Consider the following 16924-nt stretch of genomic DNA (forward strand, 5'->3'; position numbering starts at 1 on the left):
CAAATTTATTTATTTTTATTAAAAAGTTAATGTTACTTAAATTAAAATTATAATAAAAAAAAAAAAAACAAAATTTATACTTTGATTTATTTTTAATTGGAATTTATTATTTGATAAAATTTGTAATTTTTTACATTAAATGTTGAAATTTTATTAAGAATGTATTGTCATTGTTGTTCAATGTGTAGTACAAAATTTATGAGCATAATATATAAGTTTTTTAAGATTGATTTATGATTTTTGTTGTAATTTGATCTTTTTTTTAACAATCATGACCGTTTAGTATCTCATTTACTGAATATGTTGCAATTAGTATCAAATTAAATCGTTCATCTTACTTAAATTATCGTATAAAAATCTAAATTGAGGTTAAATTCGATTGTATCAAGTCTTTTGTTCATTCGAAAAAATGATAGCAGCAGAAAAAGTAATGAACAAAAAAAAATTTCTTCTACTTTCATTGGCGATGCCTCAATTAACAAACATCAAAAGGAATTAAAAAAAAAATAATAACTATATTACATTCTTGTTAACTTCGGCTAATTTTCTTTCTTGGTATGTTGAGAAAAGCACTGTCAATATAAAGAAGAATAAAAGAAATGAACCAAGAACCATTTTCTATACTTCACATGATTCAGGTGTAGTTGATCAATATCAATGGCGACTTCATCCGTTGTTGTTGACTCCGTATTTAGGTTACGTCTGTTGTTCTTCCTTTGTTTTAGGATTCGGGACAAAACTTGTACATTGTCTCTCATTGAAGGTCGCTTTTTCTGGACATGGTTAACGCATTTGTATGCAAGAGCTGCAACTTCGTTCAGCTCTTGAACATCGAAATTTCTGTCGAGACGGGAATCAACAAGTTCTTCCCACCCAACTTTACCATCAGAATTCATAGCAGCCTAATCATCATCATAGAAAATTGTGTGTTTTTAGACGAAGGCTGTGAGTTACTAGTGCCAAAAAAGGGCTTACGCAAACAAAGTTGTGAAGGAAAGTACTCAAAACGGTAGGAACTTCACAGAGTAGAGCTGCTAATGCATTCACAGAGAGAGAGAGAGAGAGTGAGAGAGATATCTTACAAGCTCAAGATATTCCATAAGGCCCTGTTGAGGATTTCTGCCAGCTATAATCTCAAAAAGTAATACTCCGAAGCTATAAACATCGCTTTTCTCGTTGAAAGCCCTCGAAGATACGTATTCAGGATCGAGATATCCAAAAGTTCCTCTGATGTTAGCTGCTCGACTGTCTACCATCTCTTCTCTTGAAAGCCCAAAATCAGCAACCTGCTTATCATTATATTAACTCGGATGCAAGCGAACTTGATTATTTATAAAACATTGTCTTGGAAAATCCTTGATCTACATTAAAGCAACAGAATTTAGATGAAAACAATAACAAGTTCCCTTCCGAGTCTTATTGCAGAGACACTTGAAACAAGCAGAAAGGGCATACCCTTGCTCTCATGGACTGATCCAACAAAATGTTGGCTGATTTGATATCCCGGTGAATTACTGGAGGAACTGCCTGAAGTAAAATTTGAAGCATCATTAACATCAATAGCATTCAGCCATGCACGAATTTTCAAAACGTTAATGTGCTGATTATTTGCCTGATTATCGAGTATACAAAAAAATTACCCCATCATGGAGATACTCCAAACCCCTTGCTACATCTAAAGCTAAACAAACTCTCATATACCAACTCAGTAGTCCATTCTGATCACCTATACAGAAACAAAAGAAAGTCATTCTCTATTGTAGAAATTATAAGGAGCTTGTGCACAATTACCATACAATAATTTTCTCTTCAAATTTAAGAAGCTAATACTATACATCAACGTGAACATCGAGATTAGATGATGACAACAATAATTAGATTCATTGATAGTGACAAAAGAAAGTTTCTAGTCTGTGATGTCCAATATTGGTTGGGGAGGAGAACAAACCACCATTTATAAGGGTGTGGAAACCTTCCCCTAACAGACGCGTTTTAAAGCCTTGAGGGGAAGCCCGAAAGGAAAAACCTAAAGAGGGCAATATCTGCTAGCGGTGGATCTGGGGCATTACATAGTCAATCTCTGAAACTGTTCCTTTCACAGATCAAGAGGTAATATAGTCAGCTTACTATACAAGTGAGAAGCTAGGCTGCCTTTACTCATGTAGACATACACAAGCATATGTTCGCCTCTTTCAGCACAGTATCCAACCATATTCACGAGGTTTCTATGATGCAATCTTCCCAATAACATCACCTGAATGATCCACAGGGAAATAACAGTTATTGATACAGTAAACATAGAATACGTGAGTTTGTCAATTAGAAGAAAAATACATGGAAAAGAATAAAGCTTCTAAGAAATAAAAAACAGCAAGAATATTGGTCGAGCTAAATGTTATACGAAATTATTTTATTTTATTTCCGAACTCTAAATTAAAGATCTGATTTCTAGAGTAAGTTTAAAACCGTTTCATCCTTTGCTCATTACATTTTTTCTCTTTTTATCTTCTTTGATGACAACAGGTAATCATCAAAATTAGGTCCGGAAGTGGAGCAATGGAAATAGGGAAAAAGAACTATAAAGACATAACCTTGGAGTAGCAAACCAGGCATATTTTTTAGCAATGGATATTTGCTCGTTAAAGTTTGAGGAACAGCTGAAGGAAACAAGCTTTTTATGAAATTGTGCATCTTGTAACATATTCTATATATGAAGCCCAAATTAATGATTCACCATCTTTACCTCTGTCTGGAATTCTTTTTCTCCTTGTTTAGAATTGGTTGCGAGCACTTTCACAGCAACAGTCTCACCAGATGGCAAAGTAGCTTTATAAACGGAACCAAATGCCCCTTGTCCTATTACACTTGTAAAATTGCCGGTTGCCTTTTGCAGATCCCTGCATCGTATCACAAACTACGTTTAATAACAAATTAAATTACATTTTCATCACAACTATCAAATTACAGTTACATCTTCCTTCTTTCTCAGACGATAGTAGTCTCTTAGCGCCCTTAGCCTTAAGTGGAGGTGAAGAAAAGAAAATTTAGAAATTGAAATTTTTTTACTACTAATCGATAGAGAGCCATGAAATCTAAAGAAGGTATTGGGAGAGTTTCTGCAACCAGAGTACCGGTAGAAAGTGAAGACATACTAAAATAGGGATCATCTTTTTCTCTCTACATCGAATATTTTATTCAGTTGAATCATAATATCAAGGCATGTACGTCATAGAAATATGACAGGATCTCATACACACTAAATGGTAGGGATGAGTTGCACAAGAAGACTTTACAGAATATTCAGGCATCCCAGATGCCGAGATCACACTGCTTCTCTTGAATCTGTCAAGCCATGAGGATATGCCATTTCGGCTGAACTTCACTGGTGATTCTGGACCCACTCCGGAGTCTGATAGAATAGTACAAGAATCAGCTCCATTTGTTCGAATGGGAACATTTGCTGCTGTCCTGGAACTGCTTTTACCAATCTGCAACCGCTTCCTATGATATCTAAAGCAGAATAGAGCAAGAATCGCCAAAAGAGCTCCAATCACCACTCCTATCGAAATTCCAATAGCCAACCCTGTTGACCCCTCTTTCATCTCCTCTTTGGTGCTCCTCAAGTTCTTATTCAGCTGTCAAAACCTCCCTCAACTGCAAAATGGATTTAGAGCCCTTTAACTAATCTGCTCAACGCATCATTTACATTTTACGGGAATAAATAACAAATGATGTTAAAAATCAAGAGGACCATTCTTTATTCTTCCCCATCGACAGCCATTAGTGAAGTCAACAAGATGATTAAAAATATGCAAGAAATCGATAAAATTCCAGCAGACAAGTATTATTCTCAAGAAAAATGTAAAAAAAAAAAAAACATCCCAAAGGAGCCAGACAGGTAAATATCATATAGACTTTCTCTCGCCCTCCAGCAGAAGATCTCACTTTCTTTCTTCCCGGTACCAATCAACATTAGATAAGCATGATATCTTGCGGCCAAATACTCATAAAACAATAAAACTCCTCCAATCCAACTCCATCGCTACAAATAAGCGTTCGTGAGATTTATATTCAGAAGATCACCGTTGCAAATAAATTTAGCTTAAATGGATCATGATGCTGGGAAAATAACTAATTCGCTAAAAATTACCATTCGTGGGATTTATAATCAGAAAATCACCCTTGCAAATAAATTTAGCTTAAATAGTTTAAGACGCTGGGCAACTATTCACTACAAATTAGCTTTCGTGAGATTTATATTCAGAAAATTATCATTGCAAATAAATTTAGCTTAAATGGATCAAGACGCTGAACAAATAACTATATACTTTCCAAATAATCGATCGCTATTCTCTACCAGTAGACATTAACAAACTCCTCAGTCTGATGCGAAAATCGTCTTTACAAGAATAACAGAACTAAAATCTAGCAACATTTTACTGTAGCCTACCCTGCTATAGCCTCTCATTAACACTACAAAAATCAGACTCATAAAGGATCTGAGAACACGATAGTTCTAATAACACAAAATAAAGCCGAAAGCAAGCATTACAAATAAATTTAGCGTATATGGATCAGGACGCTGGACAAATAACTATATACTATTCAAATTTGACTAAGCTTTTTCTACAGCTAAGAATAATCGAACCCTATTCTCTACCAGTAAACATTAGCAAACTTTTTAGTCTGATGCGACAAATCGCCTCAAGAATAACGTTACCAAAATCCAGCAAATCATTTAGAGCTTTACTGTAGCCTACGCTGCTATAGTCTCTCATAAACACTACGAAAATCAGACTCATAATCGGACTCGTAAAGGATCAACAACACGATAGTTCTAATAACACGAAATAAAGCCAAAAGCAAGCATTCGTGTAAGTAAACTTCATTCAATTCTCCTTCCCCTACTCCCTAGCAATTTTACTCTGTTCATTCAAAAACCTACCGCAGAATCCATATGAAGCAGAAGACTCCCCACAGCATCAGATTATAAACACAAAAACCACGGCAGTTGAGGCATAATCGACAAGTAAATGAAACAAAGAGATGAAGAAACATTCTATGCCACAGCAGGATTTAAATTCAAGTGTACCTAGCGAAAAGACGATCATTAAAATCCAAAATCGGCACGGCGGGGGTCATTCTACAACAAAAACGGAAACTGAAATGAAGAGTTAACAGAGAAGCGAGATGAATATGAAAATATGGAAGGTATTGTTTCCTGGAGATTCGAAGAATGTGAACAAGAGAAAGAAAAAACAAAAAAAAAGAAAAGTAATCAAAGTGCAGCGATACAATCTGTACTTACAGCTCCATATTCGGAACAATTTTAGAAAGAAAATGCAAAAGGAAACATTAGAATTCAGAAGCACTGAGATGGGGACCGGCGGTCGCCAACGCCATCGTTTTTGTTTGAAACGGAACACGCCATTTGTGGTCAAGCCGTCAAGCTGATCAACTTAACCTGCTTTGAACTTGAAATTCATACAATAATAATATATATTTTTTTAATTATTGTTTATTTTAACTAATAATACTCCTAAATTTTTTTAATTTGTCTTATTTTTTTTTAATTTTTAAAAATTCCATTAATATATTTAGGTTAAAGAAAAAAAAGTAGGTTTTGGACGGAATTTCGTTAAACAAGTTTTATTAATACCTTTCAATTTAAAAAAAATTCAAAATACATCTATTATGACCACTATGTCAAAAAAATATCCATATACTCATATGCAGAACATAAGGATTGTTTTCCTGCCTCTCGTAACGTACGCGTCCGTATTATCGCGAAGAAGAAGGGGTACCCCGATGCATGAACACATAATAATGCATGAGATTCTAACATTTTTTCATTTTAATTATCATATACAACCCCCTGCTAGCGTCTTCCTTCATATCATATCATTTTTATCATATCTTCTATGCATGTATCGGTGCTGTATTTCATGTCAATTCGTAATTTTGTTTGTCAATCATATCATATATCATTTATCTTACACATATGTCATATCATAATATTGTCATGTCCTTGCACATAACCGTTCACATCATGTACATATCATACATATCATTTATCATAACAGTCAAATAACATAACTTGAGCATGTCTTCAACATATTATAGCATAAACATATCAATTTATTACATACAATATAACATTCACTTAACATCTCATATACATATCATTTCATAACAGTTTGCATATATGGACATATGACACATGCAAAGCCACAGTCACGTGTCATCATTCAGCACACAATTATAACCAAATGATGGTAGGGTTACTTAGTTGACCTAGGTCGAACCTACTACGACCCTTTAATGCTAGCTTAACGCTGCTTTCTAAAATTTAATTCTATCTAAAGAGTCCAACATCATAAATTAGAATTCTACTCGAGGAATTGACTCACTATTTTTGTATAAAATAATTTAAACTTCTAATAATTCAACTTTTTAGTCCAATTTAAAAAAAAAAAAAAAAAAAAAAAGATTATAAATTTTTTTTTTTTTTTAAAATTATGAAAATATGGGTTAATAGAGGATAAGACAAACAAATCAATAAGCCAAAATAGTGATTTATGAGTTTTATTTTAAGAATTAAAAACAAAATTTTTTAATAATTATAAAAAAAAAAAGAGTAGTAATGCATAATTCTTTTTAGCCACATTTTAATTAATAGTTTTAAATGTGACAAATTGGTAGCAATTTGGTAGGCCATGGTTGACTTAGACTTGTCGTTTATTTTTTTTAGGTGACAATTTGATAGGCGATCGGTGAATTTTACCCCACTGGATAATTAGTAAGTGATAATATAGTAGGTCATGAAAGAATTAAAATTGCATGGTGATAACTTTGTAGAACATTGAAGAATTGTCTCTAAATTGGTTGTTTTTCTATATATAATTATTCTACGTAGCTTTCTTTTTCGTCTTTTTTTAATGAAAAACATGAATCTTGTCCGGTAAGGAAATAAAAATAAGTAGTGTATTAGACTGGATGTATACTTTGAACTGCAGTTCAATGCCGAAAGAAAAATATTAATCGAAATAATCGTCATTTCACATATGAGGGTGCACGGAGAAGACTCAACCCCAAATTTGTTGCTCAAGTTGGCCGTGCTTTGAAATAGCCACTAAGAAAAGCCCTTCCAAGATTAAAGGCAAGAGAGTACATATCAATGTATTAATAAGGTCCTTTCCATTCTCAAACTTTGCTTACTTTTTCAAAACTGAATTTCAACATAAACTTCATCAAAATGAGGGGAAGGAACTCACCATGTTTATATTTATTTGTGTATGCAATTTCATATTTAACCTATAAAGTTACATTTTTAGGTTCATTCCTACTATTTATTTTAAATTATATGTTATTTCTTCTTATTTACATATTTTATATTTTGTAGGTGGTAGAAAGATTTGAATATTCAAACAAATTTCTCTGATGCAAGAGATAGAATTGTTGAGTGCTAGTTTGTGACATTGAGTGCATACTTTGAACTGCAGTTTAATGTCGAAAGAAAAATATTAACTAAAATAATAGCTATTTCTTCAATTTTAGATGAGACGTATGATGCATATGAAACATTTGAAGAACTCCAATTTTTCACTCGAGCAATTCAAAGGTCATTTGAATTCACTCCTATAGATAACTAAGAAATTTATTGTTTACATATAGCATACCCTTTAAATATACCATACAAATTTCTAAAGTTGAGAAATAGAAGAAAATATTTTTGAAATTTTGTCTTTTTAATATTTCAAATTTGGATAGAATTTTAATACTATTAATTTCAAATTTGGAGAGAAGAGTAATACAAAACACTTTTTTCTTTCAAAATTTATATACGAGAATCATATGAACAATAATGTTTTTGAATTTTCAAATGGAATAGAAGCATAGTTGATATACTCCCGAAGTACATGAAACTTTTATATATAGCAATGTTAAATCTTTATAAAGAAATCAGCAATGAAATAGGTAAGGATGAAAGTTCGTTCACATTCATACCACCAAAGAAGAAGTAAGCTTTCTTTGTCTCCCTCCTCTATCTTCTTTCCTTCTGTTTTATACATATAAATAAGAGTTATCATTTTGGTTTATATTTACAGATAAAAAAGCTAGCTAGATCCTACTTTGAAGAAGCTAAATGGTTAAACAAAAATTACAAACCAAAATTGAAAGAGTACAGAGAATGGGTATTGCATAGCTCAGGATATTCCTTGATTGTAAACATTTCATAGGCATGGGTGACATAATAACGAATGAGGTAATTGAATGGCTTTCTAGAAGACCTAAAGTTATTAAAGCTGCAATAATAATTGCTCGACTCATGGATGACTTCATTTCCCACAAGGTATATATGGTTTTCTATCCTTGGAAAGCAGTACAAACAAAATTAAATTTTTTAAAGTAAAATGCATCAATATGGTTGTTCAGAGGAATAAGCTTGTGTTGAACTTCATAAACAAGTGGTTAATGCATGGAAGGACATAAATGAAGCATGTCTTCATCCAATTGATGTTCCAATGCCTATTCTTATGAAGTTGTGAACATTTGCAGAGTTGTGAACACTTGCACGCCTGAAGCTTTGCGACAACTTCAGCGAGAGCAACGGGTCCTCCGGCAGAAAAGGCGGCAAGAAGTAGTGGAAATCTCGCATGCGCGCGCGCGAGAAAGAAGGGGAGCAGAAGAAGGAGTCAGCTAATAGCGCAGGCCAATCCGGTGCTCGAACTGCAGGAAGAAAGGCTACCTGAGCAAGAATTGATGGAGCAAGTTCAGGAAGAAGGAGAAGGCCCATGTGGCCCAATCCGAGAAGGAAGGGCTAACTCTTTTCATGGTGAGCGCATTGGTCTTATCCGACGTCCCCAATTCCAAATCCAAATCCACGAAAGGAATCAATGGCGTAGCTGCTTCGATGAGCCTTGTAGATGAAGGTTCGATAGGTCCCAAAGAAGAGCTACAGCTGGGCGTAGCAAAGGCATCGGATGGGGAGCTGATTCAGTTGAAGGAGGAGGGAGTGTTTGCTCAGATCGGCGAGAGAGGGGAGCAGCACGAGCACTGGCGATGGGTTCTCAACACAAGGGCAACAAACCATATGACCGGGGCCAGGTCTGCATTCTTTGAGCTTGACTCGGAGATTCGCGGGACGGTGAAGTTCGGCGATGACTCCATCATCGAGATCAAAGGGCACGACACCATCTTGTTCGTCGACAAGGGTGGCGAGCACTGCAAGCTGACCGACGTCTACTTCATCCCGAGGCTTAAGGCTAACCTTGTGAGTCTGGGTCAAATCGATAAGGTCGACTGCTACATTTCCATCGAGCATGAGCTACTCAAGATCTGTGATGATCAATGACGACTACTCACGCAAGTTCAGCGCACGCTAAACCATATCTACATCCTAGAGTTAGAGATAAAGCAGCCAATTAGTACTTTTCTACACACGACCTACACATGCAAGTGTGAATCTTTAGGGCACTCGCACACCCCTTGGACTCTCCAGTCAAGCATTAATCTATAGTGATGTTCGGAGGTCGGCGAAACCCCGTAGTGTCATGCCCCTCATGAACACCTTGCTCGTCATACTGTGCGCATCTGCACTCATCATCTCTAGGGGAAGTAGCCCTATGCTTATGAACATACAATATGCGTGAGGTCCCTCTAAATCCCATCATAACGTCTCTTCTGATACAACCCTCTATTCTCATCTCTTGTTACTCTAGGTAACACATGTCGTAGATATTTATATTATATCATTTTCATGCTCTTAGAGTTGTGTCCTATGTCGGTATATCGACATGATGCATTATGACACTCATCATCATACAACATGCTCAATATGGAAAACAGTCATATTAAGACAAACATCATGCAATCATCATACTTAATATATTGCCACAAATTGCATCAAGCATATCAAGTCTATCGAAATATGTATATATTACGCACATCATCATATACTAGTATTCGACATCATACGACACCGCTCATACATCATCATGAATCATACATCATCATGGATCATACATCATCATATACTAACATCGACATCATACGATACAACTCATACATCATCATAACTCATACAATTTTTAGTCTATCCTATAATAAGACCATTTACGTGATTAGCTTAAGCTATTCTCACTAATTTAAAGTTCAATTCTGTTCTTTGAAATCTAAGTCAACCTATGTGAACCCATGATATCAGTTTCAAATTAGAACCTCTGCAAAATTATTTCTCTTATTTACAATGTTCCTGTGTTAGATTTCATGCAAATATTAGAGTCTTTGCTGATTAAGGTTTAGGAATGTTTTATATTATATATATGTGTATTTCTATTTTTATTAAAAAATTCATTACCTATGGTTAGTGATTTATGGAAGTTAGAAAAATTGATGAGTTATTTTATTTCTTGACCTCTCTTATTTCTTTTGTTTTATGGTTTAATTCTATTATGTGAATCTTCCATTTTATTTTATTTTTTTCTTCTTTCCCATCTACTCTATGCTATGCTTAATTTTGTTCACACTGGTCAATTTTTAATTCATTCTCTAATTGCAAAAAAGACTCCCTCTCACAAATTTTAATCTATTTTTGAATTGCACTCGAGATTAGACTCCCATTTTTCCTTTTCTATTTTCTTCAATTTTATCTCATAAATAAAATATAACAAAAATCTAAATAATTGAAGTATAATAAAAGAAAGGATAGATCTAACTTAACTTTTTTCTCTTTCCTCATGTTAAACCTATTTTCCTTTTTTTCTCTCGAGTAAATATGGCTAGATCTCTCCTCAATAAATCTACATCTAGCGTGGGCATTTAGCTCAAATATAATATTTTTTTTATTTTTCTATTTCTTTCTTTGTACGGAATATGTGACATTCTGTAGAATGGGTTGAGAAGAGATAATTAGAAGCATGAATGAGGGGTAAGTGGAGAAAAGTGAGAAAAGTTTTTTTTTTTTTTAACCTAATTTAATTTTTTTTAACTATATTTATTTATTTTGTTTATTTATTTGGGCTAATAAAGTTAAGAACGCTTCCAATAGTGTCCATGCTAAACTCCCATAAGGTCTTAGAATTTTTCTATTGTTATCTACCATAATTTTGCGTCCTTCCCCATGAATGAATCACAGAACACTTTATGAGTGATTGGGCATTCCATTAACAGAATATCGTCTCCATTCGTCTGCGGAATATTTGACGGTTCCGTCTGCGGGATTTGACGGAACCGAGCCGATTTCGTACATGTGCGAGCTGACCCGCACCGTGTATGCGTGCGAAGCTGCCTGAGCTGCTGGGTGTGCGTCTGCGGCTCGACCCTATTCCAAAAATCTTGCCTTCCTTACCCGACAAGCGACAAAACTCTAGTTTTTGCCTCCTCGATTCCGGCAACGCGTCGACAATCCCATAACGTCCTCAACACCAATTTCCGACGGTCAACATTCTTTGACACAATGATCCCAATATCAATGCCTTACTTCTACTCGATTCTTCCTCCGAAGAGCAACCCAACGTTTTGGAGGAAAGTTTGAAGAGAAAATCATTTTCAAGGGAGGTAAAAGATTGGGCATAGGAATATAAAAATAATCCGAAGACATTTGCATTTTAGGGTTTTTAGGATAAGGAAACTCATAGAAATAAAAATGTTTCTATTAAGTAATAAAAGTCTAGCACCAATACTTCTATTTTCGGGAAGATTACATTTAATTATTTATTTTATTTTTAGGTAATAACTTCCTTGTTGAAAATTGAACCTTTTCCGGGTAGAATAAATGCATAACATAATATCTGTCAAATAAAAATAAAAATCAACCAAATAAGGCAAAAATGGAAAATCTGAAACGTTACATTATTGAACTTTCATGAGGTGGGCTCTCTTCACCCCCACCTCTTCCTCTATCTCTAATAGGGAGTCGTCCTCTTCCTCTTCATTCTCTTTTGCGTTCTCTAGGAGAAATGGTTCTAGAAACCAACATATAATCTTACTTAAGTCTATTGCTTTCTAGTATTAAGTCTACTGAGTTAGATCTAGTATTAAGTCTACTGAGTTAGAGTGATGTTGTTGGACTCACTAATCCCTCGTAGATTAAGTAATTCCCTAGTATTAGATATTCAAGGAAGTTTCCAAATATGTGTTATAATAGTGCTCAGATCGAATATAGGAGGCTAGTCAAGAGACAAAAAGGACAACAAGATGAACCCTTATGCCAACTTGATATCAAAGTGAGCATTATACTAGGCTCTCAAATCATGAGTGTTCGTTGAAAAAAAAAATTTAACGGCCACAAAAAAATTGTCACTGGAAAACGTGCAAGAATTTCGTCAAGACGTCGGAATTCTCGTTCCAACCTTTCAGCCACGCTTTCTCGACCCCCACGCTGCGCCAAATGACCTCACCTCTGTCAGTCACACTCCCAAATCGACCTGAAAGGAAATAAATAGAGAGGAAATTTGAGGGATAGAGATAACTCAAATTTCTGACAAGTACACCGTTGACACATTAAACCGTGGTAATGATCAATAGAGGGCTATTCTAGAGTGAAAATCAACAGCCATCAAGTATGTGTACACTGAGGGTAAGTAAACGATCCTCCACACAACCATTGGATTGTTTATACGTCGCCGACGAGGAGAAACTTGCAGTGAAGTTCATTATACATGCTCGTAGCATGTCCTCTAGAATTTGATACAAACGGTCCGTTTGACCATTCGTTTGCAGGTGGAAGACAGTGCTAAAGTCGAGACAAGTACCGAATACTTTTTGGAGTCTACATTAAAATGCAGACGTAAAGCAGGGGTCTCTATCCGACATTATCGATATTGGAACTCGATGCAACCTAACATTTCCTTCACATACAATTGTGTGCCTAGTTGTCCATTGAATGTCTTTGCCCGGTAGGAAGTGTGTCGACTTTGTTAATCTGTTGACAATTAACCAGATTACTGTATAGCCTTTCAATGTCTTGGGTAAGCCCACTATGAAGTCTATAGTGATATTTCAGTGTTCTACTATGTCAAGGACGACTATGTACACTTAAAGATTGCAGTAATCTCGCAGTCTTCTACCTAGGAGCTTTTACATGTTGGCACACCAAGCATCTACTCACGAATTCTGCTATGTATAGACAATGGTGAGTTGTGTGCCTCAATCAATATCTTATTTCTTAATTCTTCCATCACTAGGACACATAGTCATCCTTGACATAGTAGTCCACCCTCTGATGATTTGGAAAAACTGTCCACTGGTCTTAGTGTTAGCTGACTCAATATCTTATTTAGGCTGGGTTCCTCTTGTTGGAAGTTGATAACCGTTTTTCTGAGTGTGGGCTGCATTTTGAGTCGAGTCATCTGTGCTATGATTCTCTCAGTTGCTACAGCTATGTCAGCTTGCTTGAAATCTGCTTTTACTCATGGCTCTCTAGTGATGAGGGTCGACAAGTGTGCCGCTTTACGAATAGTGAATATGCGACCACGTTTGTCTTTCCCGAGTGACACTGGATATCTATATCGTAGTCCTTCACAAATTCCAACCACATTTGTTGCCTCATGTTCAATTCTTTATGGGTGAAGAAGTATTTTAGCCTCTTATTCGATGTAGATTTGAGTCTACTCAAGAAGGCATCTACTCATGAATTTTTCTATAAAGGTAGTGTCGCCAAATCTTTAATTTGAACACTACTGCGGCCAATTCTAGGTCATGTGTGGGATAAGTTTTCTCATATTCCTTCCGTTGGTGTGACGCGCACACAACAACCTTACTATGTTACATCAATGCGCACCCTAATCCCTTCGTTGAAGATCGTTGTAGATTATGTATCCCTCTAAGCTTTCTGGCACTATGAGCACTGAAGCTGACACTAGTCTTTGTTATAAGTCTTAGAGGCTAGCCTCATATGCATCATTTCATACGAAAGGTACGCTCTTCCTGTCAACTGTGTAAGAGGTGAGGTTATTCTAGGGAAATCTTGTACAAACCTTCGATAGTAGCCTTCTAGCCGTAGGAAACTGCGTACCTTAATAATTGTAGTTCGGCGTTTCCACTTAGTGACGACTTCTATCTTAGTGGGGTCCACTGAAATCACGTCCTTGACCACGTTTCCTAAGAATTAGACTTTTCGTAGCCAAAATTCACATTTGGAAAACTTTTTGTCTAACTTGTTCTCTCTGAAGATAGTTAGGACTTTTTGGAGGTGCTCTTGATCCATTCTCGGGTTTATTAGGATGTCATCTATGAATACAATAACAAACGTGTCTAGACATTAGGGCATTGGTAAGGCCAAAGGACATCTCTACAAACTCGTTGTGGGCATATCTTGTTCGAAAGGCTGTCTTCGGTACATTCCCATTCTTTGATCTTAATTTGGTGATAACCTGATCAAAGGTCTATTTTGGAAAATACCGTCGCCTCTGAGAGTTGGTTAAATAAGTCCTCGATGCGAGGGAGCAGGTACTTGTTCTTTATCGTTCTCTTCTTTAACTCCCTGTAGTTAATGCATAGGCGCATCGAGTCGTCCATCTTTTTCATAAACAATGTCAGCGCACCCCAAGGGGATATAATAGGTCGAGTGAAACCCTAGAGCATGAAAATTGTATTAATATAAATATCCCGAGCATGTGTTACATAGTGTAACAAAGAGATGAGACTAGAGGGTCGTGTCAGAAGAGACGTTAAGATGGGATTTAGAGGGACCTCATGCATGTTGTATGTTCATAAGCATAGGACAACTTCCCCTAGAGATGATGAGTGCGGACGCATGCAATATGATGATGAGGGTGTTCATGAGACGCATGACACTAGGGGTTCTACTGACCTCTGGATGTTGCTACAAATTAGCTTGACCAGAGAGGGTCCAGGGGGTATGCAAGCCCACTTGGGGATTCACACTTGAACGTGTGGGTCGTGTGTAGGGAAGTACTATACATCCATAGTTGTCCGAGACGGGAGGTCACCCCTAGATGTGCTAGAGATAGGTCCCTAAATCATGATTGCATGTGACTGCATTAGCATGGCCCCTATAGTGGGGTCACTTACTGAGTATTTCTAGTCGTGTGCCATATTATTTTTTAGGTAAAGGTAAGGCGCCCATGTACAATTGACAACAACATCGTAACTAGAGACTGTGGCGCGTGCATAGGGTAGTTGCATATTTAAATTCCTAGACTTAGGTTAGAACATGACGTTTGCATTTCTTTGTTTAAATTATTTAATTTGTAATTGTTTTTGTTTTAATTTTAAATTCCAGCGTTATGTTTTGAAATATTTAAGTCCGACATTGTTTTTGTGCAATTTGAAGTGTTCTGAAAGCTTTTAAATTTTCCGCTATTGATGATGAGCAATTAAGAGTTATATTTCGCATTTAAAAGATGAGCATGAGACGTTAGTAGCTATTTGAGTAGGTAGAAATTTAGAATTGTTACAATACATTTCTTAACATCAGTTACTCACCAATTAATATTAATTTACATTTGTTTGACCTTATACAAATTTTCAAACGTACAAGTGTGAGAGAGCGTTAATATATTAATATAGTGAAATTTCTTTAACTTATCTCGTTATACTTTACAATAATTTACTCGTTTAGCGTCACATACACTTTATAATTACATTTGAAAATTTTCTAATAAAATTTTTGTCAGACTTTTAATAATTCTTTAAAAAAAATAGATTTGAAAAAGTGTTTGGTAAAAAAAATGATTTGGTTAAACATAGAAAATATAAAAGCAAAAAAATTATTTGGTAAAATAAATGATGTATGTTTTTTTTTTTTTTTTAATTTTTAATTTTTAAATTTATATATTTTACCGTAGATTTAATTTGAATTCAAAATGGTGAAATATTATAAAATAAAAACTGGTTAAATGAAAGTTATAATGATTTTAGTTCATTTAAGAATTTTTTAAATTTTTATTTATACAGAATTATAATTAAACCATCTAACCAGAATAAAAAAAAAGTATTGTATAGTATTATTATTATTATTATTTCAATTAAGTTTGTCTCGCGTTTATTTTTGTGGTTTAGATTTTATCAGGTATATAAATTTATTTTCTTAGATTTTATTTGTTTTTAATATTAAATTTTTTTTTATCCTCAAAATTTTTAATAATAATAAAATAACCAAAAATAATCTTACAAAAATAAATTTTTCTTAATTTATTAATGTTTCAATAAAATCCTTCAAGTTTAAACGACAAAAAAAATAAAAAATAAAAAAATTATCTTTATAAGTAACTTCTTCTTTTCTTTCTCTTTTTCGCCAGTGCTGGCGCTACCACTGAGCTAATAGCCCTGCGAGCCTCCTGTTGGGGCCCGGCCGTTCAACAACTCTCATCTTTGGATGATAGAAAGAGAAGAGGTCCTGCAAAGAGCTCGACGCCAGGATGATAAAAAGCTTAACCCAGGGATCATTTCTCAGGCAGGGAAGAACCAAGCAAGATCGTTCAATTTCCTTTGGTATAAGGGCCCCTTCCCCACTAACTCCTGCTGGAATGAGTGCTGGCTGATTGGTCCTCATGTCGATTGAGAGAAGAATGTGCATAATGAAACTGCCTTTTCTTTTTTTGAGTCGGATAGAATTTCTGTTGGCTTCGTTGGGAGGCTAGCATAGTTTGTTTCGTTAGCTACAAAAGGATAAGTTGCATTGGAATTGAGAAAGTTCCATGGAGTTCATAATTGCAATAAAAGAGGAGAAGTAGTGGAACATAAGTAGGGTGGTCCAATATATTTACTTTGTAGAGGACAAGATGGGTAGGTCATGGAGGAACTGTCATCTTCCATCTTGTCCTAAACAAAATAGAGAGAGGTTAATAAAAATGTATTTACAGTTCTTATATACAAAATTATTAGTTAGAAATTTAAATTTATTTGATTCTTTTTTATTACAAATATCAGAGTTTTTTTTTTTTTTTTTTTTTTTTTG

The 16924-nt window shown here is 35.1% G+C and overlaps 1 protein-coding gene and 1 pseudogene across 3 annotated transcripts; one reads left to right on the forward strand and one right to left on the reverse strand.

Annotated features, from left to right (window-relative positions):
• Positions 1-451: 451 nt before the first annotated feature.
• On the reverse strand, positions 452-5454 carry LOC111483282 (calcium/calmodulin-regulated receptor-like kinase 1). Of its 3 annotated transcripts, none has more exons than XM_023129451.1 (9): positions 5309-5454; positions 5093-5143; positions 3289-3654; positions 2744-2897; positions 2128-2254; positions 1641-1726; positions 1456-1527; positions 1083-1286; positions 452-902 (listed from the first exon to the last, which is right to left on the reverse strand). In XM_023129451.1, the coding sequence occupies exons 3-9, from the start codon at positions 3600-3602 to the stop codon at positions 576-578; spliced, it is 1284 nt and encodes a 427-aa protein (XP_022985219.1). In that variant the 5' UTR covers positions 3603-3654; positions 5093-5143; positions 5309-5454; the 3' UTR covers positions 452-575. The 3 variants fall into 3 exon arrangements, with proteins under 3 accessions (XP_022985219.1, XP_022985218.1, XP_022985220.1); XM_023129450.1 differs by having other exon boundaries at positions 5093-5161; XM_023129452.1 differs by lacking the exons at positions 5093-5143; positions 5309-5454 and adding an exon at positions 4946-5081.
• On the forward strand, positions 5205-8549 carry LOC111483228 (annotated as a pseudogene).
• Positions 8550-16924: the final 8375 nt, after the last annotated feature.

This window comes from Cucurbita maxima, unplaced genomic scaffold (genome assembly GCF_002738345.1).
Source record: "Cucurbita maxima cultivar Rimu unplaced genomic scaffold, Cmax_1.0 Cma_Scf00008, whole genome shotgun sequence".
NCBI lineage: Eukaryota > Viridiplantae > Streptophyta > Magnoliopsida > Cucurbitales > Cucurbitaceae > Cucurbita > Cucurbita maxima.

Bases quoted from the DNA above. Each gene is read 5' to 3' on its own strand.
- LOC111483282 (XM_023129451.1), bottom strand. From the start codon at position 3,602: ATGAAAGAGGGGTCAACAGGGTTGGCTATTGGAATTTCGATAGGAGTG. The intron at 2,898-3,288 runs GTCTTCTTGTGC...GATACGATGCAG, and splicing joins ATGCCTGAATATTCTGTAAA to GGATCTGCAAAAGGCAACCG. The intron at 1,528-1,640 runs GTAATTTTTTTG...ATTTTACTTCAG, and splicing joins TGGAGTATCTCCATGATGGG to GCAGTTCCTCCAGTAATTCA.